The 27,204-nt window shown below is 42.2% G+C and overlaps 1 protein-coding gene across 2 annotated transcripts in view; it reads left to right on the top strand.

The window, feature by feature from the left end:
• LOC144505631 (protocadherin gamma-A6-like) overlaps positions 1–27,204 on the top strand; it is a 260,158-nt gene that overhangs the window by 86,321 nt on the left and 146,633 nt on the right. For both annotated transcript variants that reach the window (XM_078231746.1, XM_078231747.1), the window contains exon 2: positions 6,419–6,477. In XM_078231746.1, the coding sequence (XP_078087872.1) occupies positions 6,419–6,477 (59 nt within the window). The remainder of the gene's footprint in view (positions 1–6,418; positions 6,478–27,204) is intronic.

The following is a 27,204-nucleotide window of genomic DNA, read 5'->3' as shown; positions in this document are numbered from 1 at the left end:
ATTGAATGAAAGAGAAAGAACTTGCATTTAAATAGCATATTATGACACCCTCAGAATGTTCCAAAACACAATATAGCCATTGAATTACTTCAGAAGTGCAGTCACAGTTATTGTCTAGGCAATGTGGTAGCCACTTTGCAAACATGTAGAGTCCCATGAACAACAACTGTTTTTAACAACTAATTAATCTGTTATTGATTGATGAAAGAAAATGAGCCAGGAGAGCAGGAAAATACCCTGATTCCCTTCAAAGAGTACCAGGAATTTTTATATCCACTAAAAAAGAAGATAGCAACTCTAACAATGGAGACACCCATCTGTACTGCCCTGAAGGGTCCGTGAACCTGACTTAAAAACACAACTCATGGTTTAAGGCAAGGATTCTGCCAATTAAACAAAGCTCATACCTGGAGATTGCCATCACAGCTCATTTTTTAAATTCATTTATGGGCACTGACTGGGCCAGCATGTATGTGCATCCCTAACTGCCTTCCATTTCAGAAGGCATTTAAGAGTCAACCATATTTCTGTGTCTCTGAAGTCACATGTAAGCCCGACCAGGTAACGACAGCAGATTTCCTTCCTGACAATAAACAATGATTTCATGGTCATCATTGAACTTTTAATTCCAGATTTTTTATTAAATTCAAATTTCACCATCTACCTTGGCAGGATTTGAACCCAGGTCCCCATTCTTGTTCTGGTTCTCTGGACTACTAGTCCAGTGACAATACCACTACATTACTGCCTTCCCATGCAAACTGCACTGCAGTTTGAGGCAGGCACCCCTACAGTTTAGATTCAATGCAAACAGAGCCTGTTTACATTCCTTGGCTCCTTCATGGCTGAAAGTGTTGGTACCACTCCTGTTCACAATTTATATCAATGACTTGGACCTTGTAATCAAAACTCAACATCTAATTACATGGATGACATCAAATTGAGGCATAGTCAATATGTAGGACAACCATGACAAATTACCGAAGGACATAAACCTGCAGAATGGGTAAATAATTGGCAAATAAGTTTCAACATAGAAGTGAGGTAATACATGTTATTGGAAAGAATAAATAAAGTGGTGGCTTCTTACTTAGAAGGTGCAAGTACTAGTGGGGTAGAGGAACAAAGGAATCCCAGAGTATAAATAAATCAATAACCATAAGTTGCACCACAGGTTGGCGAGGCCATGAAATAAAAGCAAACTAAGCACTTGGCTTGGTTTCTAGAGACATGGAATTGAAAATTAAATACATCATGCTAAACCTTTATCAAATCTTGGTGAGACCACACATGTAGTCCTGGTTGCTGTGTTCTAGAAAGGATACAGCAGAATGGAAAAGATGCAGAGGTAATTTACAAGGATGATACCTGAAATACGTGGGTAAACGTTTCAGGAAAGGATTGACAGGTTGTGCCTTTTTCTTGAAAAAAGAAGGCTGAGGGGTGACCTTCTAGAGGTCTTTAATGATTTGAAAGGTTTTGATAGGGTGGATTCAGAGAGGATTTATTTTCTTATGAGGATGAACATGATGAGAGGCCATCAATATAAAATAGTCACAAAAAAATCTAATAGGGAATTCAGAAGAAAATTCTTCACCCAAAGAGTGGTGAGAATCCCCTGGAACTCATACCACATGGACTGATTGAAACAAGTAGTAAATCCATTGAAGCGGAAACTAGACAAGCATGAAAGGAGTTCATGGCTATGATGGTAGATTTAGATGACAGAAGACAAGAGTTTCAAGTGAAGCATAAACACCAACATGGATCTCACCTGATGAAGGAGCAGATTCTGAAAGCTTGTTATTCCAAATAAGCCTTTTGGACTTCAACCTGATGTTGTGAGACTTCTTACTGTGCCCACCCCAGTCCAACGCTGGCATCTCCACATCTTGGACCTAAAGGGCAGAAAGGCCTGTTTGTGCCATATATCCTTTTAATCCGATGTAAATGCAACTGTCCTTGCTGGGAAATAGCTGGGTACACACTCATTCATTTTCTCTCCTGATAGTTACAATGTAAATGTTTAGAAAATAAACACAGAATAATCCCTGTTCTCTTAACCTTGGAGCAGAAGTAGCCTGGCAGACAGATGGAAGAAAATTGAATAAAGACTTTCAATAGATAAATGTTTGCTGGAGGAAGAAATGGAGAGACATAGGGAAAGAATAGCAAAGTGTGACTTATTGGATGGTTCTTTGAAAGAACTGGTTCAGACTTAATTGGCTGAATGGCCTCTTATGGTTCTTTACTGCTCAATAATCCATTAAATAATTCAAAGATAGATTTTTCAAATAGTCAGGAGATCCAATGACCCTGCTGAGCACCTTGTAAGAGAGGTTTTACATCATACTAGATTTGAATTCCAAACAAAATGGTGCGACACAATCTCCACAGGGATTCCTACTCTGCTCAAAGTCAGATCTGACCCAGCACCAGGAATTAGATTTTAAGCACTTGTTCAGTATTTATGCCATTCTAAACTTCAAACATAAATGCAATCTGAACCCACAAGTCTCACAAGACGGTTGCATTCATTCATTTTGTTTCTGCATTGTAATTCACATTTAAATATTAGTTTTAATTTGAATTTGCCCCCACAGTTGGAATTTACTTTAGAAAAAGAATGCTAGTATTGTTTTGCCTTTGAGTTTTTCTGTTGTTGTACTTCTCAATGCTTCAAGTATTCTAACCACCAGCACTATGAATTGTGTAAAAATAGCCATTATGTTCTAAATGCTGAACAGCAGTTTCAGTTTCATAGTAATGGAAAACATGCAGCATAACTGCAGAAAACACAGGCTGAATGTAAATTTGGCTTTGATGTGAGACCGCCTCAAGCAAGTACTCTCATACTGTCACAGCTTGATGCTGTCTACAGTATAATGCAAACTGTTGGAAACTGAACTACTTAAACTTTAAAATTAAAACTTGAAAGTTTCCCAGACAGTCTGCTGAATTTACCCTTAAAATTCAATTGTTATTGTTGGCTGAAAGGACAACCTGTTCTTTCGCAATGTTAAACATTTCATCTGCATTTAGATGTTGGCCTGTTGAGTTCCACACCTGAAAAGATGAAGCAGAAACTTGGATTTTTGTTTAGCGCCTTATGCGTCTTCAAAACACATCAAAGATGACAAACTGCATTAAAAATAGTAAAGTACTTTTAAAGTGCTGTCACTCTTTTTATGCTGGAACCAGGGCAGCCAATTTGTACATAAACTCCCACAAACAGCAATATGATAATGATTAGATACTCTGTTTTCGTGATGTGATTTGAGGAATAATTATTAACCAGGACACCAGAGAGAAATCCCCTACTCTTCTTCAGAAAACAACCATGTGTTCTTTTATCTCCACCTATGAGTATGGAAGGTGGCTTGGTTTAACACCACCTCTGAAAGAGAGCACAGCTGACAATTCAACATTCTCAGTACATCACTGTAGTATCAGTCTAGATTGAAGTTGTTTTGTCAGTTCTGTCTGAATGTTTTTGGAATTGATTTCAAGGATACTAAATTTTGATGTTGTTTCTGTTGAATTCTGAGAATGTAGTGAAGATATTGTTGATGGAATTTCTCTAGCACCCTTTTTGTCACTGATACACAGTCCAGGTCTCCCTGCAGTACAGGAGTTAACTGACAAAAACTGTTCTGTACATTAGGAATTCTGTTGACTTATGGAAGTCTTTGTTGTAAACCACTCAGTGCCATAGTTTTGTAGAAGGCTGTGCTAATGCAGCTGAGCTGATGTTGGACCTCCTTGTCAATGGTGGCCTTTTGAGAGAGCCAAAGTGTGGGAAGCACTCAACACAGCTTCTTCCCTGCTGCCATCAGATGGTTGAATGGACCTACCATATATTAAGCTGATCTTTCTCTACACCCTAGCTATGACTGTAACACTATATTCTACACCCTCTGCTTTCCTTCTCCCCTATGTACTCTATGAATGGTATGTTTTGTCTGTATAGCGCACAAGAAACAACATTTTTCACTGTAGTCACAATACATGTGGTAATAATAAATCAAATCAAATCAAATATTCGAGAGTGTCTCCTGCACCATGGAGGAGAGGTGGAATATCTGGTTGATCAGGTGTGGACTGATATCTCAGACTTGTTTCAGCAAAATTCAAAGACAAAAGGAGTATATGTATGCAGGATTGAAGAGATCAAGAGTTGATTGAAAATATGATGCAGATGGGCGATGGTACTGAAATCATTGCAAACTGTGGATTATGTAAGTTTATATTATCAGTTTAGTTTTGGCAAAAAGTGATTGATGTTAAAGAAACTAAAGATATTCACTGGAAACTGTGCCCCGATGGCTGAAAAGCATCTCCCCACCAAGTCCTGTTGTCTGAAATCCAAAGTGGTCAACATCCAGAGGAGGACAAATGAAACACTTCAAAGATTTTCTGAAGCTCTGATTGAACTGCAGCAGCATGGACATTAATGACTGGGAGAAGCTTGTTACCAATCATTCAGAATGGTGACAACATGTCCATTAAGCTACATCACGCAATGAGTCACAATGTCTTAATGCTTATGCAGAGCAGTCTCAGAGAATACAAGATAAGGAAGCAACTCCTGCACTCCAGATTCAACTCCCTCATAGGTTATCCTGCGCCATGTTCCCAAAGATCTGAGGGTTGAGAATCAACCTATTCAGTTCACATGAAGAGTCATGGCAGAACACACGACCCTGAGTAGATGGCATCCTTGAATCGGTGGACAATCAGTTTATGAGCTCAGGTTTCTGGAGTAGGAGTTGAAGGCATATATTTATTTTGATTTGATTTATGACATATATTAGTATACAGTAAAATATATTGTTTCTTGCACGCTAAACAGACAAAGCGTACCATTCGTAGGGAAGGAAAGGAGAATGTAGTGTCATGCAGAATGCAGTGTTACATTCATAGCTAGGGCATAGAGAAAGACCAGCTTGATATGAGATCGGTCCATTCAATAATCTGATGGCAGCAGGGAAGAAGCTGTTCTTGAGTCGGTTGGTACGTGACCTCAGAATTTTGTTTCTTTTTCCTGACAGAAGACGGGGGAAGCGAGTATGTCTGAGATTCGTGGGGTCCTTGATTATGCTGGCTGCTTTTCTGAGGCAGTGGGAAGTGTAGACAGAGTCAACAGATGGGAGGCTAGTTAGTGTGATGGATTGGGCTTTGTTCATGACTCTTTGTTACTCTCTGCACTCTTGGACAGAGCAGGAGCCATACCAAACTGTGAAACAACCAGGAAGGATGCTTTCTATGTGCATCTGTAAAAGTTGCTGAGAAACATGCTGGATTTCCTTAGCCTCCTGAGAAAGTAGAGGAATTGGTGGCTTTCTTAACTACAGCGTTGGCATGTTTTGGTGATCTGGACATCTAGAAACTTGAAGCTCTCGACCATTTCCACTTCATGTAGACATGGGGCATGTCCTCCATGACGCTTCTTGAAGTCAATGTCTATCTTTTCTGTTTTACTGACATTGAGGAAGAGATCATTGGCGTCACACCAATTTACCAGATTCTCTATCACTTTCCTGTACTCTGTCTCATCATTGTTTGGGATCTGACCCACTACGGTGGTCTCATCAGCAAACTTGAAAATCGTGTTGGAGGGGAATGTGAACACACAGTCATATCTGTATAAGGAGTATAGTAAGGGGCTGAGGACACAGCCTTGTGGGCACTGGTGTTGAGAATAATTGTGGAGGAGGTGTTGTTATCTGTCCTTACTGATTGCAGTTTGGGGGTTAGGAAGTGTAGGATTCGGTTGCAGAGGGAGGAGTCGAGCCTTATGCCACGGAGTTTGGAGACGAGGTTTGTAGGAATAGTGGTGTTTGCAATTCAATATTAAGTATTGTACCACTGAATCACAGCTGACACATGCATTTGTTTTTGCATACGCATAGTTTGTCAACTTGAAGCAAAGATTAACAAAGGCACATGCAATACGCAATACTTTTCATAGATATTGCAAGAAGATCTCCCGTATGTTCTGTGGTCTCTTTGTTGTGGTCTAACAACTAACCAATAAACATGTTCAGTAAGTTCATTCAGAGTCAGAATTTTGAAACAAGAGTTTTTATATTGAAATCCCAACAGTCAAGCACCCATATCCTGCATTAACAGAGAGATAGCTTGAATCATATGAATTCAGATCCGGCTAAAGCTGTTACATTAGTGATCCTTATTCTGTCCATTTATTTTCTTGACCAATTTTTTTCAACAGGCTATTAATAATTCTGATGAAATGACACCAACCTGAAATGTTCACTCTCATTCTTTCTCAACAAATGCTGCCAAGACCTGCTGAATGTTTCCAGCATTTTCTGTCTCTATTTCAGATTTCCAGTGCTTGCAATATTTTGCATTTGTGTTGGTAATTGGAAATTCATGTCCACATATATTTTTACAGGTGGGACAATTGAATACAGACTGGCGTGCTTCAGAGCCTCACATAGTTGGAAAGATCGGGTAATGTGTTTATTTTTATTTAATCCCTTTAATTTAGCCGTTGGACTATTTATATTTTGCCATGAGTTAATGCTTGTTTTTAGAAATCTATATTGTTATTTATGCATGTGCAAAGCTGATTAGTTAATCTTATGCAACCACATTTGCTTTGGAATCCTAAAAAAAGAGACAAGCACTGTTGCACATATGAATAAGCAAATTCTGGCATAAACGTATGGACGACGATTGAAAATTTTAAGCAATTATTTCATGATACATTTGTACTGTATATGTGACTTTAGCTTTAGATGTGAGCAGAATGGGTGGCATGGTGGCACAGTGGTCAGCACTGTTGCCTCACAACGCCAGGGACCCAGGTTCCATTCGGGGCTTCACTGTCTGTGTGAAGTCTGCATATTCTCCTTGTGTCTGCATGGGTTTCCTCTGGGTGCTCCAGTTTCTTTCCACAGTCCAAAAAATGTGCTGGTTAGGTGCGTTGGCCATGCTAAATTCTCCCTCAGCATACGTGAACAGGCGTTGGAGTGTGGCGACTGGGGGTTTTCACAGTAACTTCATTGCAGTGTTAATGTAAGCCTACTGGTGACACTAATAAATACACTTTAAATTGTCTCACACTGCTTCAGTTTCATATTTGCTTGTCGCACAGTTACTGTAGAAAGCACTCATGGTTATTATTTCCACAAATAGTGCAGTAGCTTCAGGGAAGTGGCCTCCAGTAAGATTAAATGTAAATACTGAAAGGTTGTTGTTCATGTTGCTTCACTGTACCGCTAGCTTCTTGAAGACATCACTGCCTCAGCATTGAAATGACACAAATGATGTGAAACCTCTATTAATGGGGGAGATGCAGACAAAACTTTTTCCTTCTCATTTCAAGTCTAAGCAAACTTTTAAGAACACCATCATTTTTATGAGAGACAATCAACTTTTTTGGCACGAAAGTTACTGTTGCAATTGTGAAAGCTCATTCCTTCAGGTATTAATTTGTGTTGGAGATCTAAAAGACTGAAAAGATCTAAATAGCTTTTAACATTTTTTTTTTTTTCCTCTCTCTCTTCATCCAACCTAGCCTTCTCTCTCATTCTGTCTCTTTCAGTACTTGATTTGACAATGAATTCACCGAGTTTAATTCATGTCTCCTCTGAGGTCCTTGTGCTGTTTATTTCACAATCCCAATTTGGTTGACTATGGAAAACTAATTTCCCTCTTCAGGCATGTCCCAGGTGCCCATTATCAGCTCACATTTTCAGCAAGTCCTTGTTTAAATATGTTTAAAAATGAAACATGCAATGACAAGTTTAACTAACAACCAAAGCGATACCTGTCGGTATTACTCATCTACTGGACCAATTCATGGAGAATTTGAACAGCATCATATACATAAAAACCATGAAATGGATGTCACAATGTTTGAAAATGTTGGTCCAGAGCCGGTTACAAATTGAGCCTCGGCCTCATCTGCATGAAACTGGCATGCTGCAGACAGCAATCCAGTATCCCAGTACAGCTCAACAATCAGAGCCTGAAGACATTTTGTTGGCTCCAATGCCGACCCAACAGACAAGTGTGTTTTGCAGGGGAGTTGCACCAGTCAGGACCTGAATCTAAGGTGACACTGGTCCATAACATTTTGGGGAGCCAATAGAAGCACAAAAATTGAAATATAATATCAGTGAAAAGTTCAAGGAGTACGATAATTTGTTTGGTTGTTCATCTTTTTGATTTGATTTGATTTAATTTGATTTCTTATTGTCACATGTATTAACATACAGTGAAAAGTATCGTTTCTTGCGCGCTATACAGACAAAACATGCCATTCATAGTGAAGGAAACGTGAGAGCGCAGAATGCAATGTTACAGTCATAGCTAGGATGTAGAGAAAGATCAACTTAATGCAAGATAAGTCCATTCAAAAGTCTGACAGCAGCAGGGAAGAAGCTGTTCTTGAGTCGGTTGGTATGTGACCTCAGACTTTTGTATCTTTTTTCCGATGGAAGACGGTGGAAGAGAGAATATCCGCGGTGAATGGGGTCCTTAATTATGCTGGCTGCTTTGCTGAGGCAGCGGGAAGTGTAGACAGAGTTAATTGATGGGAGGCTGGTTTGCATGATTGATTGGGCTACATTCATGACCTTTTGTATTTCTTTGCAGTCTTGGGCAGAGCAGGAGCACCATTAGTGCAATGAACAGGTCAAGGAGATGGTGTAAATTCGACCAGGATGAAGCTAACTTTATTTGTAAATTTATCAAGATAAATTTAGAAATCAGATCAGCTGAAAACTTTTAAGAACTTTGAATCATATTTTTATCTAATAGAGAAGAGCCTACTGACCATTTCCTCAACATAAAGCATTGACCAAACCGGACAGAGCGCATTCCTTTTTTGTAAGCAACCTTTCATAAGATGTAGACATCGCTAGCTGGGGTTGCATTTATTGCCCATATTTAATTGCCCTTGAGAAGGTGGTGATGAACCATATTCTTGAACCATTGCAGTCCTTTTGATTTAGGTGAGTTCCTCCTGGATTTTGAGGCAGCAACATTGAAGGAACAGCAATAAAGTGCCAAATCAGGATGGCATATGGCTTGGAGGGGATCTGGGGCGTTCCCATGCATCTGCTGCTTTTGTCCTTTTAGGTGGTAGAGATCACAGGTTTGGAAGGTGTCATAAAACAAACAAACAATGGTGAATACTGCAATGGATCTTGGAGAAGGTACACACTGTTGACAGTGTGAGTCAGTGATGGAAGGAAGGAATGTTTAAGATGGTGGATTGGGTGCCAGTCAACTGGACTGCTTTGGCCTGATGGTGTCCAGCTTCTGAGTGTTGGTGGAACTGCATTCACCAAGGCAGGTGCAGAGTATTTCATCCCACTCCTGACTTGTGCCACGTAGATTGTAGACAAGTTTTGGGAGCCAGTTGGTGAGTTGCCTGCTGCAGAATTCCAGCTTCTGACCTGCACTTATAGCCAGTTCAGTACAATTCAGATTCCGGTCAATTGTAGTCCCTAGAATGTTGATAATGCAATGATAATGCCATTGAATGTCAAGTGGGAGAGGGTCAATTTTGTCTTGTTGGAGTTGCCAATTGCCTGGCACTTGTGTGATGCAACTATTACTTGCCACTTATCAACTCAAGTCTGAATGATGTCCAGGTCTTGTTACAGGTAGATTCAGTGGCTGGAATTTTACCGCCCCGCCTGCCATAGGAAATGGTGTAGGCGAATGGGCAGAGCATGGGAAGGTCTGTTGATCTTGGGTGGGTTTTTACGGTTTCGGGCCGAGCAAGGCTGTAAATTCCCACCCAGTATCTGGAGTTGCGAATGGTGCTGAACATTGTGCAATCATCAGCAAACATTTCTCCTTCTGACCTTATGATGAAATGTAGGTCATTATTGAAGCAGCTGAAGATGTTTGGGCCTTGGATGCAACCCTGAGGAATTTCGGCAGCAATGTCCTGGAGCTGAGATGGTTCACATCCAACAATTACAGCTATCTTTCCCTGTGCTCGGTATGACTCCAAACAGTGGAGAGCTTCCCCCAATTCCCTTTCACACCAGTTTCGCTTGGGGCTCCTTGATGTTATGCTCAGTCAAATGCTGCTTTGAAGTCAAGGGCAGTCACTCTCACTCAATGCTTCAGTTCAGCTTTTTTGTCCATGTTTGGAATTGTAATGAGGTCAAGAGCTGAGTGACCCTGACGGCATCCAAAATGAATATTAGCGAACAGACTATTGTCTTTTTCACTAATGTGCTGGGCCCCCCTGGAGGATGGTAATATTTGTGCAGCCTTCTCTTCCAGTTAGTTGTTCAATTGTCCATTACCATCCATGGCCTCATGGATGCCCTGTTTTGAATTGCTAGATCCGTTCAAAATTTAGCATGGTGGCAGTGTCAGACAACAAGACAGAGGGTTTCCTCAGTGTGAAAATAGGATTTTGTCTCCATAAGAACTGGATGTTGGTCATTCCTACCGGTAGTGTTATGGATAGATGCATCTGTGAAAGTCTGCTGAGGAGGGCAAGGTCAAGTAGGTTTTTCCTTCCAGTTGACTGCCTCATCACCTGCTGCAAAGCAGTCTAACAGTTATGTCCTTTATGATCTGACCTGCATCGTGGCATTACTGAGCTAATTTTGGTGACAAATATCCACGTCTCTATCCAGAAAGAATTCATTGCCTTTCCATCCTCACCAGGTGGTGTTCATTATGAAGGATTACTGTTTCATCAGCTGAGTGGGAGGGGGAGGGGTTGATTGGTGGTAATCAGCAGGAGGTTTCCTTGCCCATGTGCGACCTGATGCCATGAGACTTCAAGAGGTCCAGCGTCAAGCTTGAGGACTCCTTGGAAAACTCCCTCATGACTGTATCCCACTGTGCCACCACATCTGGTAGCTTTATCCTGCCAACGGGACAGAGCATACGCAGGGGTGGTGATGGTCATGTCTGCAACATTGTAAGGCAGTTTGTGGGATAGCTCTCCCAATTTTGGCACAGGACCCCCAAAAATTAGCAAGGGATACTTTGCCGGATCAATAGGGCTGTGTGCGCCATTGTCATTTCCAGTGCCAAGATCAATGACAGGCGGTTCTTTCCTTATTGATTTTAACATAATTGTTTGATACAATTGAGTGACTTTCTAGGCCATTTCAGAGAGCATTTAAGAGACAGCCACATTGCTTGGATCTGGTGTCACATGTAGGCCAATCCAGTTAAGAACAACACATTTCCTTTCCTAAAGGACATTCATGAACTCGATGTTTTTTTTATGGAGATGAGCCTTAAATTCCAGATTTACATTAAATTCAATTGTGAATTGAATTTAAATTCCACCACGTGAAATGTAAACCTGTGTCCCTAGGGCATTAACTTCAGCCACTGGATTGCTGGTCCAAGTGACATTACAACCAGGCCACCACTTCCTCCAAATGGTTGGACATTACACACTCCACAGAGCAATCTAAGACCATATTTATAGCATAATAATATCTGAGATACCATCTAATATCGTTAATTAACACAAATATTATTTAAATAGGTGGATTAAGGAGTGTAAGACAAGAATTATCAAATGCTGTATTAATGATCTTGAAGGAGATGTTTGGAATGTGAAATACATAGTGTTCTAAGCATGGACTTTAATTAATATTCTGCAGTTTTACTCAAATAATCTTCGGAGGTTTGCCGATCTTGAATGCTTTGTAATTGAAGTATAAAATAACTGGTATAGTTGCTTAATGTGTTTGAAATTTCGCTGTACTATTTTAATGAGTGCAGTAATCCCTTTATTTGAAAAGAGAAATGGAAGATGATTTCTGTTGAATATATTAAACATTTTTACCTCTTGCCTTTGTCTTTGTGAGATTAAGTAACCTGAGAAGATGATATGACAAATTGTTCAGGGTCCTTAAGGAAAATTGACTTTATGCATAAAATGTGTTTGTTCTATAATTTCTTATATTCTCAACAAAATTTACCATTTCTGAATCTCCCACTGATCTGGAACTTAACTTGAACAACCATATAATTAATGTGATTACAGCAGCAGGTCAGAGATTGTGAATTTTGCCGTCATTGTCTCATCTGCAGGCTCCTAAACCCTATCTAACATCTGAAATGCACAAGGTGGTTGCACACTGTCCACCTGCTTGGATGGGTGCAACTCCAACAAAGCTCAAGAAACTCAACAACATCCAGCAGACCTATCACTTAGAATATTCTGAAGAGTCATACAGACTCAAAATGCGAGCTCCGTTTCTCCACAAATGCTGCCAGACCTGCTGGTTCGACAGTGTTTTCAGTTTTATTGCAGACTTCCAGCATCTGCAGTACTTTGCTTTCCCTTAAAATATTCATTACCTGCACCACGGATGTTCCATGACTGCAATGCTTACCGACAAGGTGCACTACAGTAACTCACCAAGGCACCTTTGAGCACACCTTCCATACCTGTAATCTTAACTTCTTAGAAAAACTAGGGAGCAGACACACAAGAGCACCAGCTCCTGTGGTTTCCCTCCAAATCACATATCATCCTATCGTGGAAATATATCACTTCCATAACGCTTGCTGCATCAAAATCCTGGATCTCCCTCCCTTAACAGCATAATGTGTTAAACTACACCACATTTTTTGTACATTGTAAGGTTATTTGGTGTCTCACTAAGAGCTCTAGAGGCTTATGTTGTTGAGCATAAACTGTTTATTGGTGCCACATAACAATATACATCTCCAAGGTACTGGCCTGAATGAGTGCTGTCTCCATGATTGCTCCGTCCAGACTCTACTACACACAGTCGACCATCATGAGACTCTCTACAGTGTACTCTGGGCAGTACTGTTCTCCAGTCCCTCATTAACCCTTACTAACCTGAACATCCTTATATGACACCTTCCCCAAGTCTTACCCAAATATATTTACAATACAATCTACTTGCTATCCCTTCTCCCCCTGACCTCCTCAAGTCTCAGACATTAGAAATTACGATGGTCTGTAGGTTTGACAATTCTTCCAGATCGCCTTCTTGTCACATTTGGAAGAATGGTAGTCTCAGTTGATTTTGGTTGACTTTGTTGGTTTTGCATTGAAATTGTAGAATCTGCGTTTCCGGAACTCGACAGTTCTATTTAATACACTTCATGTGCTCTTTCAAGTTGCTTTTCTCTTAATCGATTTGTTTTGTCTCTAAACTATGGATTGTCCCCATAGTCTGTGGGAATGTTCACTCCATTCATTCTGAGACTCGAATTGAATTTTCTTTTTCTGTGTGGGGTCCGCTATATTCTTCTTGGAAGTTTACAGTTCAAAAATGGAAGATTCATTTCCAACTGTTTCACAATTTCAGCCAAATAGTTATTACTGTCTTATTTTTCAATCCTGTTTCAAGCGTATGAATCTTTTCATTCAGCTCAGTAACTATTCTGGTGAGTTCAGTAGTGCTAGTTTCAGAGTTATGTGCTTTTAAAGTCTGGACTTGCTCTTCCATATGGTACATCATATCTTTCCTGGTCTTCGTATTGTGTCGGAGTTCAAGAACTTTATTGTTCTTTTCATGATACTGATCAATCAGATGCTTCTGATACTTGAAGTTCACCAAATTCTACCTTTTAATTAGCAAACTCCTCTCTGGCATGAGAAAGCAGTTCTCTACACGAAACAGTTTCTCCTTAGCAGGATCTAATTCTTGTGTGCTATCCTTCAAACTCATTTTTAACTTAGAGTTCTGATTGTTGCTCCTGAGATTTTTAATGATCCTATGGGAGAACTTCTGCTTTCTCTTGCAACTGTTCAACATGTTTTTGACATTCTACGTCCTTGATTTTCATTTGAGCCACTTCATTTTTCAACAGTTCAGTTTTCTCATTTTCTTTGTGGTATCCAGTACTTCTTCTTTTAGTTCCTTGAGCATCAGCATCAGATTTGCATTTTCCAATCTTATTTCTGTCCTGTTTTTCCTCTGTCTGCAGCAAAGATTCACGCTGGTCCTTCATTTCAGTTTCACTATTGGCCAAGTCTGTCTCTGGCAAACTTGTTTCAGTTCTGTAACTGTCCTTCTCATGGCTTCATTATCTACTTGAAACGTGGAAAATTCTGTGGCTTTTACTTTCATAGCCTCCTCTTTTCCATGAAGCTGGATCGTCAAACCTTCAGTCTCTTTCTTGTACCTCTTGGCTTCCTCCTGGAATATTTAACATTGCCAAGTCATCTCCGCCAACTGATTTAATTCAAAGTGATATTAAAAGACATTTTGCTTATCTTCGTTACTTTCCAGAGGTGCAGATTTGATTTGATTTGATTTATTATTGTCACATGTCTTTACATACAGTGAAAAGTATTGTTTCCTGTACACGATACAGACAAAACATACCGTTCATAGAGAAGAAAATGAGGGAGTGCAGAATGCAGTGTTACAGTCATAGCTAGGCTGTAGAGAAAGATTAACTTAATGCAAGATAAGTCCATTCAAAAGTCTGACAGCAGCAGGGAAGAAGCTGTTCTTGAGTCAGTTGGTACGTGACCTCAAACTATTGTATCTTTTTCCCGACGGAAGAATGTGGAAGAGAGAATGTCTGGGGTGTGTAGGGTCCTTAATTATGCTGGCTGCTTTGCCAAAGCAGCGGGAAGTGTAGACAGAGTCAATGGATGGGAGGCTGGTTTGCGTAATGGATTGGGCTGCATTCATGTATTTTGTAGTTCCTTGTGGTCTTGGGCAGAGCAGGAGCCATACCAAGCTGTGATGCAACCAGAAGGAAAGCTTTCTATGGTGCATCTGTAAAAGTTGATGAGAGTCATAGCTAACATGCCAAATTTCCTTAGTCTTCTGAGAAAGTAGAGGCATTGGTGGGCTTTCTGAACTATAGTGTTGGCATGAGGGGACCAGGGCAGATTGTTGGTGATCTGGACACCTAAAAATTTGAAGCTCTCAACCCTTTCTTCAAATTTTCACCCAAGTGATATTTGTTTGTGTAAAGCTCCTTTAAAAAGTTTTCCTGTTCTTTGCAAAGCTCAATTGCTTTGTTTTTTTAAGTTTTCTTGTAATTCAACAGAGTCTTTGTATTTTCTTTCTGCTGGGTTCTTCTATTCTGCTATTCAAGACTGTTTTTGTTTTTTCATGCTGCTTCAGAGTTATGTGCCCATTTTGCAGCTGCTGTTGAAAGAAAATTAGCTGTTCTTTCGACTGTTCACTCTTGTCCACTCACACTGGACTTTAGTGCATTGCTTTGTCATTGCTGATAGTTCCAGCATTCTTTTTCCTGAAGCCGTATTCCAGAACATTCTTAACTGCTTCTGTTTTTCCAGGGAAATGTATTTATTCCTCAAAGAGTATTCCAGGGCAATGACTTGTTTGGGTATCTGTTGTGTTTGGCTGTATGTTTGGTTGAATTCTTTCAACACAATTTTCAGACAAACATTTTCCTGTGAAATAATTTCATTTTGTTTTTTCAGGTTTTGTTGTTAAAATTCATTTTACGGGATATGGGCATCACTGGCAAGGCCAGCATTTATTGCTCATCCCTAGTTGTCCTTCAGAAGGTGGTGGTGAGCTGTCTTCTTGAACTGCTGTAGTCTCTGAGGTGTATGTACACACACAATGCTGTTTGGGAGGGAATTCCAGGATTTTACTCCAGCGACAATGAAGGAAAGATGATATATTTCCGAGTCAGGATGGTGAGTTACTTGGAGGAGAATATCCAGGTGGTGGTGTTCCCAGGTATCTGGTGCTCTTGTCCTTCTTTTTTGGTTATCACAGATAGCTTTCCTTCATTCATAGCCAGGTTCCTGCTCCACACTGCCACCCGATGCCGCAGTTCGGCTAATGTGTTGGCAGCCAGTCAGTGGCTTCTCGGCCTTTTCTTTCTTCTTCACTGAATCCTTCAGCTTTGCACTTCATTGCACTCACATTGTCTACGATCAACTTCTAGTTAGCTTAGGTATTGTCTCTCTTGGACAGTGGTCTCCTGTCTTCCTCAGCCTGGGGTCTCAAGTCTCCCGTGCCCTGGGATCTTCTGTCTTTCGCGCTTTTTTGGGTTATTGCACATCTTTTTTAGGTCTGCTCTCTCCCCACCTCGGAGTTTAACATATTTGTCAATGGTTTTTAATGTCTCACCCATTGTGGCTGAGGAGTTATCCATACCTCATTTGAGGATTACTTCATGCACAAATATACGAAACAAATACGAAATGTACAAACATGTGCTTTTCAGATTTCTTGCTTAATCCTGATGCACTTCTATAATCTAAAAATAGATTCCTCTCCAAGACTTTCAATTTTGGGTGTTTTTTGTCCCTTGTCCTAACCTAAATTGGTCTGGCAGTTTCAATCTACTGTCCATGGTCATTTTTTTGTAACACTGATTTATATATTTTTCTTTAGCTCTGCAGCTGTCAACATTTTTTTTCTTTCCATCTGCCAATGCTTTATCATGTTTCAGCAGGCTCCTGCTGTGCTGACAGGACCAGGTTTTCAAACTAATCGATTCTCCAGCAAATAGCAAAATATGTACCTTGAGCCAGCTACTTGATTTTCAAGCTTGGGGATCAAATGAAAGGTGATTATTTTTTCGCCTGACTTGCCATTTTAAAAACTTTTTTTTTCTCTTAATTCGAGCTTAGCCACCACATGTTATGCTGCAGGCTGTGAACCCAATCCTGCAGCTCTCTTGTGGTTGCACTCTAACTGTGCTGATCCCAACTTCTGCCGGTTTAAAAGACAATCTCAGCTTTTTTATATTTATTTTTCTGACCCTTCTTGTGATTTGGCTAGGTCCCTTGACTCTGCATTCAGTTAGGCTCGTATTTTGATCAGCACAGGGAATTTCTCTCTTGCCTTTCAGCCTTTTTTCGCTTTTTGTGAGTCAGTCTCTGCAGCCTTTTCTGATCTAGCTAGGTCCTTTGATTCTAGGTTTGTTCAGATCTGGTTCCACATGCCCTGGTGGAGTCCTTCAGCCAGCACGTCTGCAGTGGAGCTTCTTTGTAATCTATTTCCAACTGTGTCTTCAAGAATGGTGTACTTCGCTCAGGGCGGGCTTCAGTTCATAAAATCACAGAATCCCCACAGTGCAGAAGGAGGCCATTCAGCCCATCGACTACAATCCCACCCAGGCCCTATTCCCATAACCCCACATATTTACCCTGCTAATCCTCCTGACACTAGGGTCAATTTATCATGGCCAATCAACCTAACCTGCACATATTTGAATTGTGGGAGGAAACCGGAGCACCCGGAGGAAACCCACGCAGACACGGGGAGAATGTGCAATCTTCACACAGACAGTGACCTGAGGCCAAAATTGAACCTGGGTCCCTGGCACTGTGAGGCAGCAATGCTAACCACTGTGCCACCATGCCGCCCAAAATTCCTTAACTTTCTCGTGCTTTGGGATTCCAGGTTCCTTTTCCAGCTTCTCTGAGATTTCAGGGTGCATCCTACCACTGCCACTATGTTGTAACATTGTGATGTCTCATTAAGAGATCTGGAGCCTTGTACTGTTGAACATATTCTATTTATTGGTAACCCATAACTATATGTATATCAAAGGTACTGCCCTGCAAGGGTGCTGCCTCCATGCTGGCTCCTTCCAGACTCTACTACGCAGTCTGCCATCATGTGACTCTCTACATCATACTGTAGGCAATATTGTTCTCCAGTGTCACATTAACCCTTACCAACCCAAGCTTGCTTATACCACAACATATACAGCAGCAGTTCATGATTGTTGCTCACCACCACCCTCAACACAGTTTGCAATGGACAATAGATGTTGGCTTTGCCAGAATCTTACCGTGAACGTACAATAAAAAATAATTGATGAACAGAATTCTGAGAACTACCTTTTCAATTACAATTGAAACATTATACAGGCTAAAGTGTTTCTGAGCTTTCTTGTTGTGATAAACCCCCAAACGAAAGAAAGCTCACCTTAAATTTGGAGATCGGGTGTTCCCAACAGGCCTTGGGATTTTTGCACATGTGCAATTCATTTTTTTTTGGCTGTTCTGTGGACTCCTCAACATACTCCAGGTGAAGGATTGTTGCATGTGTGCAGTTGGTGGGGTTTCTCATCTTTGGGACTGGAACCGGACCTGTGCACATGTGCATGTTTATTTTGGTTTATTCAGGTTGGGAAAGCAGCTCTGTGCATGTGTAGAGAAGGGAAACAAGCACTGAAGAGAAAGGCATAAAACTACAGGTCAGGTGACCTGAACAGGAGCACCATTGGCAAGAAGGTGTCCCATGCAGCTGGATAAGGGAGAGGGGGGCTAAAGACGTTTCCAGGCAGGGACAAAGATAGCGATCAGAAACAGATGCCAGATGACAGTCCAAGGTAAAGGGCAAAGTCAGAAGTCAGAAACAGATCCTGTTGAACAAAGTTGAGAGACAGGAGCAGAGTAATTAGCTCCGAGTTAAAGGAAAGCTGTGAAGGAAAGTGGGCTCAAGGGAAGCCAGCAGATGAGTGGAGACAGCCAAAGGTTCGTGACTCCTTTCTGCGGATGGTTGGAGCAGTGGTGCTCTGCATTGAATGGGAGAATATCTGAAAGTGTGCTTGGAAACTGAAGCATGACTGTACATGGAGATCCAGGGAAAAGAAACAGCAGAAGATGAGATTGAAACCCTGGAGATGTATCCTTGTTGAGGGCTTCTGAGCAGAAGCGACGTTTGGAAAATAATTCCAAACCAAGTACTTTGAGTATGGAGGTCGGGTGCCCTCATCAGAAAAACAAAATTTTAGTGAGACCAGTGAGCTCACAGTATTACAATCATCGGGGTGGAGCAGGGTTGGGGGGATGGCTGCTGATGAGAAATCCATGCAGTCTGCTTTGGTGACATCTGTCACACATTTTAGGGCATGGTGTGTCCGACCAGAGTTCACCTATTAGTTCAGATGTACCACATACCCTGAAAATTAGAGTACACAATGGACATTGTAAATTGTGTTATCTTTACAAACTTGGAATCATTGAGGTGAATGAATAGTGTGTGTTATGTGACTTACTGAGGTTTGTATTGAAATCTTTCCAGCCTGTTTGGTTCAGTGTAATATTGGGGAGGAATTTTGGGCCTCCCCTTGGCATGTTTCTCATGGCAGGAGTTGGCGCACCGCTCGCTGGTGGCGAGATTTTTTGGTCCTGTTGCTGTCAATGGGATTTCCCAGTGACTGCACCCCATGCTGCTGGGATATCCATGGCAGGGTTGCGCCATTGGTGGGAATAAAAGATTCTCCCAGTGTGAACAGCTGGAAAATTATGGCCATAGCTTTTTCTTGTTTTATGAACATTTTATTCTTTGTGTTAAAAGTACATGAGCTTTCTAAAAAATAACCAAGTTAGGATCTAGCAAACCAGGTTTCACTCAAGGATCTGACTTCCCCAGTAATAACATCAACCAGAAGGTAATATTGAATTTTTAAAACTTGTTAGTCAGCATGAAATCTACTGCATATGAACCCCATTTTACAAAATGATAATGCTCAGTGAAATAAAATTAGAAATTTTGAAAAATACAGATGAAATTTAATTGCAATGTGTTTAACATTCATGAGACAAAATACTACAATTTTATGTAACTTTGAAGGCTCTGTGACGAAATCTTACTCAGCAACAATATGCTTACACAGAATCACAGACTTATTACGGTGTAGAAAGAGGCCATTCAGCCAATCATGTCTGCACTGGCCCTCCGAATGAGCATTATGACTTAGTGCCGTTCTCTTGCCTTAGCCCCATAATCCAGCACATTGTTTCTGTTCAAATAATCATCTAATGGCCCCTAGAGCTCTTCAATTGTACCTCCCTTTACAGCACTTCCAGTCACTGCTTTCGAGACCTGAACCACTCACTGTATGAGAACATTTTATTTCACATAGCATTTGCTTCTTCAGCAAATCACTTTAAATCTGTTCTCTCTAATTTTGAATCATTTACGAGCAGGAACAACTCCTCACTGTCTACTCTGTCCAGCCTCCTCATGATTTCGAACACCTCCATCAAATCTCTTATCTTTCTCCTCTCCAAGGAGGACAGTCCCAACCTCTTCAATCCATCCTCATAACTGAAGTCTCTCTTTCCCATATCCATTTTTGTAAATGTCTTCTGCCTCTCTCCAATGCATTCACATCCTTCCTGAAGTCTGGCACCCAGAACTCTATACTATACTCCAGCTGAGGTCTAACTATTGCCCTAAAGAAGTTCAGCATAACCTCCTTGCTCTTGTATTCTATGCCCTATCAACAAAGCCTTGGATACTGTATGATTTATCAACTATTCTCTCCACCTGTCCTGCCATCTTTAATGACTTATGCACCTCGGTCCCTCTGGTCCTGCCCACCTTTTAAAACTTTACCTCTTATTTTATATTTCCTCTCTATGTTTTTCCTACTGAAAGTAATCACCTCACACTTTCCCGCATTGAACTTCATCTGCCACCTATCTGCCCACTGCACCAATTTGTCCATGTCCTTTTTAATTTCTACACTACCCTCCTTACAATTTACATTATTCCGAAGTTTTGTATCATCCACAAACTTTGTAATCTCCCCTACACACCAAGGTCCAGATCATTAACATTTATCATGAAAAGCAAGATTCCCAAAAATATCCATTGACCATTACTCTCTGTTTCCTATTACTCAGCCAATTTTGTATCCACGTAGCTACTGTCCTTCGTTTTTATGACATTCAGTCTGGGTTCCACAGAGGCTATTCTGCTCCTTACTTAATTACATCTTTGGTCCATGGACGGACAAAAAAGCTGAATTCAAGGGGTGAAGTGTGATTGACTGCCCTTGTCATCAATGCAGCATTTGATTAAATGTTGCATCAGGAGCTCCTGCAAAATTTGATTCAGTGAAAACCAGGAGGGAAACGTTTCACTATTTACAGACTTACCCAGCAAAAGGAAAGATGGATGTCAATCAACTCAGTTCCAGGACGTTGCTGCAGGAGTAATTTAGAGTCATGTTCTAGGTCCAGTCATCTTCAGCTGCTTCATCAATGACTTTCTCTCCTACATATAGTCAGAAGTGGTGATGTTCGCTGATGACTGCCCAATGTTCAACATTATTTATGATGTCTCAGATAGTGAAGCAGCCTGTGGCCATACACAGCAAGGCCTGGGCAACATTCAGGATGATAAGTAGCAAGTAACATTCACACCATACAAATGACAAGCAATAACCATCTCCAACAAGAGTGAATGTAGTCATCACACTTTGATATTCAATGGCATTACAATCACTGAATTCTCCACTATCAACAACCTCGTGGTTTTCGTTGACCAGAAACTGAATTGGACCAACAATATAAAAACTACAGCTACAAGAGCACGTTAGAGGCTGGCATTTCTGCGGCACATAAATCACCTCTTGATTCCCCAAAGTCTGTCCATCATCTACAAAGCACAAGTCAGAAATGCAATGGAACACTCCTCACTCACCTGGATGAGTGTCACTTGAACATTACTGAAGAAACTTGACATCATCCAGGACAAAGCAACCCACTTGATCAAAATTCCAGCCATCACCTGAAACACTTTATCCCTTCATCACTAACACACAGTGGCTGCAGTGTTTACCATCTACATGATGCACTGTAGCAATGCAGCTAAGCAACTTCAACATCACCTTCCAAACCTGCAACCTTTACCACCTCAAATGACAAGTGCAGTGGATGCACAGGAATACTACCATCTGCAATTTTCCCTCCAAACTACCATGACTTGGAATTAATTCTCTGTTCCATCATTCATTCCTGGGTCAAAATCATGGACCTCCCTTCCTAACAGTGCATGGGTATGCCTACCTCGCATGGCGGCTCAACACTAACTTCTTAAGGGCGATTATGGATGTGCAATAATTGCAGGCCTTGTCAGCGACGCCCACATCTTTTGCCTCCGATATACATTTTTATGTTTTTGCTTTTTGTCTGTGTGCGCAGTCTTCCTAAGTTAGCACCTGTAGGACTGATCTTTGGTTAACTTGGTACTGTTACAGGATTGTATCAAGCTTTGGTACATTAGATCCAGTCTCAGGACAAAGGTTGACCTCTGTTGTAAGATTTAGTCGGAGACAGATCAGTTCAAGATGCTGTGGGAAGCAGTGTCAACACAGTGATGTTGAAGCGGTGTCTGCTCAGTGGCCCTGGAGAGTAATTGATAGTGCCATGCTGCTGGAGCTTCCGGGAAGTCCAGTAACAGTAGTTACTTGGTGCACCTGAGAGTGGCGGTTCAGGAAAACATAAGGTCAGTGGTGTTCTGTTCAGAGCAGCTAGAAAGCTGGGATCACAGATTGCATGTTTGGATGCAGCCTTGTGAATCCAGTGGGCTCCAGTCACAGAAGAGCTAGCTAATCTGAGCTGGAACTACTGCTAAAGGAAATTAGAGGGTAAATTATTGAAAGAGAGGAGGTGCAAGCCCTCATGAGGAAGACAGAGGGTGGGATTTTCTGGCCGTGCTCACCCCAAGTCCAGGAAATCCCGCCCGATGTCAAAGGACCTTTTCATGGTCCATGTCCCGCCTGCTTTGATTCCTGTGGCGGGTAGGACTGGAAAATTCCGCCCAGAGGTTAAATAACTTTCGTGATCACAGTGATCACTGATGTGTGGATGAATCACTGAGAAATTTGTGGGATTTGTTTTGGTTGTGTCTGCCATTTAATGTGCAGTTTGTGGTTTGTGCTCAACCACAGTTTTCCTGTCAATTCATGTTTCCTTCATATTAATTCTGGATTTTAGAATACAAGATAGATAGTATTGGTGGTGATTTCAGGGTGAGTCACTTAGAAATTTGTGGGACTTGTTTTTGTTGTGTCTGTCATTTAATGTACAGTTTGTGGTTTGTGCTCAACTAAAGTTTGCCTGTTAGTTCATGCTTCCCTCATATTAATTCTGGATGTTAGAGTATAAGATAGACAGTAAAAAACATTCTTCTCTTTGTTTAAAACTGTGACAGCTTATTGAATTCTCCTCACAGAAACCCTACTGTGCAGAAGGAGGCCATTTAGCCCATCAAGTCTGCACCAACAACAATCCCACCCCGGGCCCTATCCCCACAACCCCACACATTTACCCCGCTAATCCCTCAAACCTACACATCCTGGGACACTATGGGCAATTTAGCATGGCCAATCAACCTAACCCCACATCTTTGGAGTGTGGGAGGAAACCGGGGCACCCGGAGGAAACCCACGCAGACACGGGGAGAACTTGCAAACTCCACACAGACAGTGACCCAAGTTGGGAATCAAACCCAGGTCCCAGGAGCTGTGAGGCAGCAGTGCTAACCACTGTGCCACCAGGCCATCCTCTTACTAAATACCTGGAATTTCATATCTCTTAATTTACAAAAGTTATTGGTCCTTAACTGATTATAACAGTATCCAAAACTCTGCTGTCCATGTCTTAACTCACAACAAACCCCATTCCCCTATCACCCCCATGCTCACTGACCTACTTGGTTCCTGGCCAAGCAAGCTTTTGAATTTAAAAGTCTCATCCTTGTTTTCAAATCCCTCCATAGTCTCGCCACACTTCCTTAGTTCTGCAAGCTCATCCAGTCGCACAATACTCCATGATGTTTGCATTCCAATACTTCCTGTTTTGCATTCGCAATTTTGTTTGCTCCACCATTGATGCCTGTGCCTTCAGTAACCGAGGTCATTCTATCTGGAAAGCCTCCTGAGACCTCTCTACCCCTTATATTCATTCTTTAAAACATATTGTAAAACCTACCTCTTTGACCAAGCTTCTCTCCTAGTATCTCCATATCACAGAATTGTTCCAGCGCAGAAGGATGCCATTCAGCCCATCGTGTCTGCACAGGTTCTCCGAGTGAGCAGCCCACTTAGAGCCATTCTTGCACCTTCTCCCTGAAAACCTGCACATTTGACTTTTACAGATAATTGTCCAGTTCCCCTTTGAATGCTTCAATTGAAGCCGCCTCTGCCATCTCTCAGTGAATGCAGTGCATTCCAGACATTAACCACTCACTTCATGAAAAGGTTTTTTTCTCATATCACTTTTGCTGATCACTTTAAATCGGTTCCCTTTTGTTCTCGATCCTTTCACGAGTGCGAACAATTGCTGGAATTCTACCGCCCTGCCTGCCACGGAATCGGAGTGGGTGAGGGGTTGGCAAAGGAAATGTCCGTTGACCTCAGGTGGGATTTTCCGGCCTCAGGTCGAGTGAGGCCATAAATTCCCACTCGTTTCTCTCGATTTACTCTGTCCAGACCCCTGATAATTCTGAATACTTCTATCCAATATCCTCTCAGTCTCCTTTTCTCCAAGGAAAACAGCCCCAACCTCTTCAATCAATCTTCGGAACTGAAGTTTCTCATTGCTGGAACCATTCTCATGAATCTTTTCTGCACTCTCGACAATGGGGCCGATTTTACCAAATCGGGACTAAGTGCCGGGTCCGGTCGTCAAACAGATCCGTGCCTGGCAGCCGCGCTCCAGCACGCCCATATGCCTTTTTTCGGTGCCAGTCTATTGGGCGGGGCTTAGCGCTGTTGGAGCGGCTGGAGCTCCAACTGCGCACGCGCAGTTCGGAACAGACCGCAGGCAGCGCCGCCCGGGCGCGAAAGGCAAAGCAGCGCAGACAGCAGAGAGGATGAAAGGAATTCCCTTTGGAGGATAATGTCCAACTCACAGGAACTAAAAACCTGACAGTCCAAAATCTGGGATAATATTACAGGACAGGGATGGGGGGATATACATTTTGAAATATTATCCCAGATTTTGGACTGTCAGGTTTTTAGTTCCTGTGATTTGGACATTATCCTCCAAAGGGAATTCCTTTCATCCTCTCTGCTGTCTGTGCTGCTTTGCCTTTCCCTGGGGTGCGGAGGGGGGATGGAGAAGTGGAGTGACGTGTCTCCCCTGGGGGTGGGGGAGGATGGAGAAGGGGAGTGACGTGTCTGCCCCTGGGGGGGGGGAGGGGGGAGGGCAGGGGATCCCTCCTCCGATCCCTCCACCGGTGGAGAGGAGGAATCGGCCGCAGACTGGCAGCGCCCGCCCCCCCACCCCCCCCACCCCAGGGGCAGACACGTCACTCCCCTTCTCCATCCTCCCTCCCCCCGCCCCTCCCAGGGAAAGGCAGAGCAAGGCCAGGAATGTGCAGGAGGCTGTCGACGGACTGCAGATCGGAAGGATGGTGGAGGGAGACCAGCGATCAAGCTAGGTCGGGGGGTTGCCTCCCAGGGGGGTCCGCGAAGGATGGTCAGGAGGGATTGGTTTCGGCGGTTCCCCTGCTGAATTGGAGTCCCATTCGGACTTTTATTTAGCAGGTCATTTAATGTGCAGACGTGAAATGGGCCGCAACCTGATAAAGTCGGATTCGTCTGTAAAGTTGGGCGCGACCTTCATTAAGTCGATTTAAATGCATGCAAATGTATTTAAATCATCGCGACAGCCGATTCGGGCGAGCGCCAGACCCGCGCCCGGATCGGGGCTCGGTAAAGACGCGATCTACCATGAGTCGGGTGCAGATCTTTACCGCGAAAATTTGGTAAAATCGGGCCCAATGCCTTCACACCAACAGGCATTTAGGGACGCAAAGACTGATTAGGGACAGTCAGCATGGCTTTGTGAGTGGGAAATCATGTCTCACAAGTTTGATTGAGTTTTTTGAAGGGGTAACCAAGAAGGTAGATGAGGGCAGTGCAGCTGATGTTGTCTACATGGACTTTAGCAAGGCCTTTGACAAGGTACCACATGGTAAGTTGTTGCATAAAGTTAAATCTCACGGGATACAGGATGAGGTATCGAAATGGATACAAAATTGGCTTCTTGACAGAAGCCAGAGGGTGGTTGTCGAGAGTTGTTTTTCAAACTGGAGGCCTGTGACCAGCGGTGTACCTCAGGGATCAGTGCTGGGTCCACTGTTATTTGTCATTTATGTTAATGATTTGGATGAGAATATAGGAGGCATGGCTAGTAAGTTTGCAAATGACACTAAGATTGGTGGCATAGTGGACAGTGAAGAAAGTTATCTCCAATTGCAACGGGATCTTGATCAATTGGGCCAGTGGGCTGACAAATGGCAGATGGAGTTTAATTTAGACAAATGCGAAGTGATGCATTTTGGTAGATTGAACCAGGGGAGGACTTACTCCGTTAATGGTAGGGCATTGGGGAGGGTTACGGAACAAAGAGGTCGAGGCGTACATGTTCATAGCTCCTTGAAAGTGGAGTCACAGGTGGACAGAGTGGTGAAGAAGGCATTTGGCATGCTTGGTTTCATCGGTCAGAACATTGAATACAGGAGTTGGAATATCTTGTTGAAGTTGTACAAGACATTGATAAGGTCACACTTGGAATACTGTGTGCAATTCTGACCACCCTATTATAGAAAGGATATTATTAAACTGGAAAGAGTGCAGAAAAGATTTACTCGGATGCTACCGGGACTTGATGGATTGAGTTATAAGGAGAGGCTGGGACATTTTTCTCTGGAGCGTAGGAGGCTGAGGGGTGATCTTATAGAGATCTATAAAAAAATGAGGGGCACAGGTCAGCTAGATAGTCAATATATTTTCCCAAAGGTAGGGGAGTCTAAAACTAGCGGGCATAGGTTTAAGGTGAGAGGGGAGAGATACAAAAGTGTCTGGAGGGTCAATTTTTCACACAGAGGGTGGTGAGTGTCTGGAACAAGCTGCCAGAGGTAGTAGTAGAGGCGGGTACAATTTTGTCTTTTAAAAAGCATTTAGATAGTTACATGGGTACAATGGGTATCGAGGGATATGGGCCAAGTGCGGGCAATTGGGATTAGCTTCGGGGTTTTAAAAAAAAGGGCGGCATGGACAGGTTGGGCCGAAGGGCCTGTTTCCATGCTGTAATTCTATGATTCTATGACCTTACTCAAGTGCAGCGCTCAGAACTGAAAGCATACTTCAGCTAAGGCCACACAAGTATGTCAAAAATGTCAAATAACATCCTTGCCCTTGAAGTCAATGCCCCCATTAATAAAGCTTAAGAGAGCGTATGCTTTATTAACTGCTCATTCAACTTGTCCTGCTGCCTACAGTGACTTATGCATGCATACACCCAGATCCCTCTGCTCCTGCATTCCATTTAGAATTGTACCCAGTATTTTATATTAGGGTGGCACACTGGCACAGTGGTTAACACTGCTGCCTCACAACGCCAGGGACCCGGGTTTAATTCCAGCTTCGAGTCACTGTCTGTGTGGAGTTTACACATTCTCCCCATGGCTACTTGGATTTCCTCCAGGT

The sequence above is a fragment of the Mustelus asterias genome, chromosome 16, assembly GCF_964213995.1.
Source record: "Mustelus asterias chromosome 16, sMusAst1.hap1.1, whole genome shotgun sequence".
NCBI lineage: Eukaryota > Metazoa > Chordata > Chondrichthyes > Carcharhiniformes > Triakidae > Mustelus > Mustelus asterias.
This window is presented reverse-complemented; position numbering and strand designations above follow the sequence as displayed.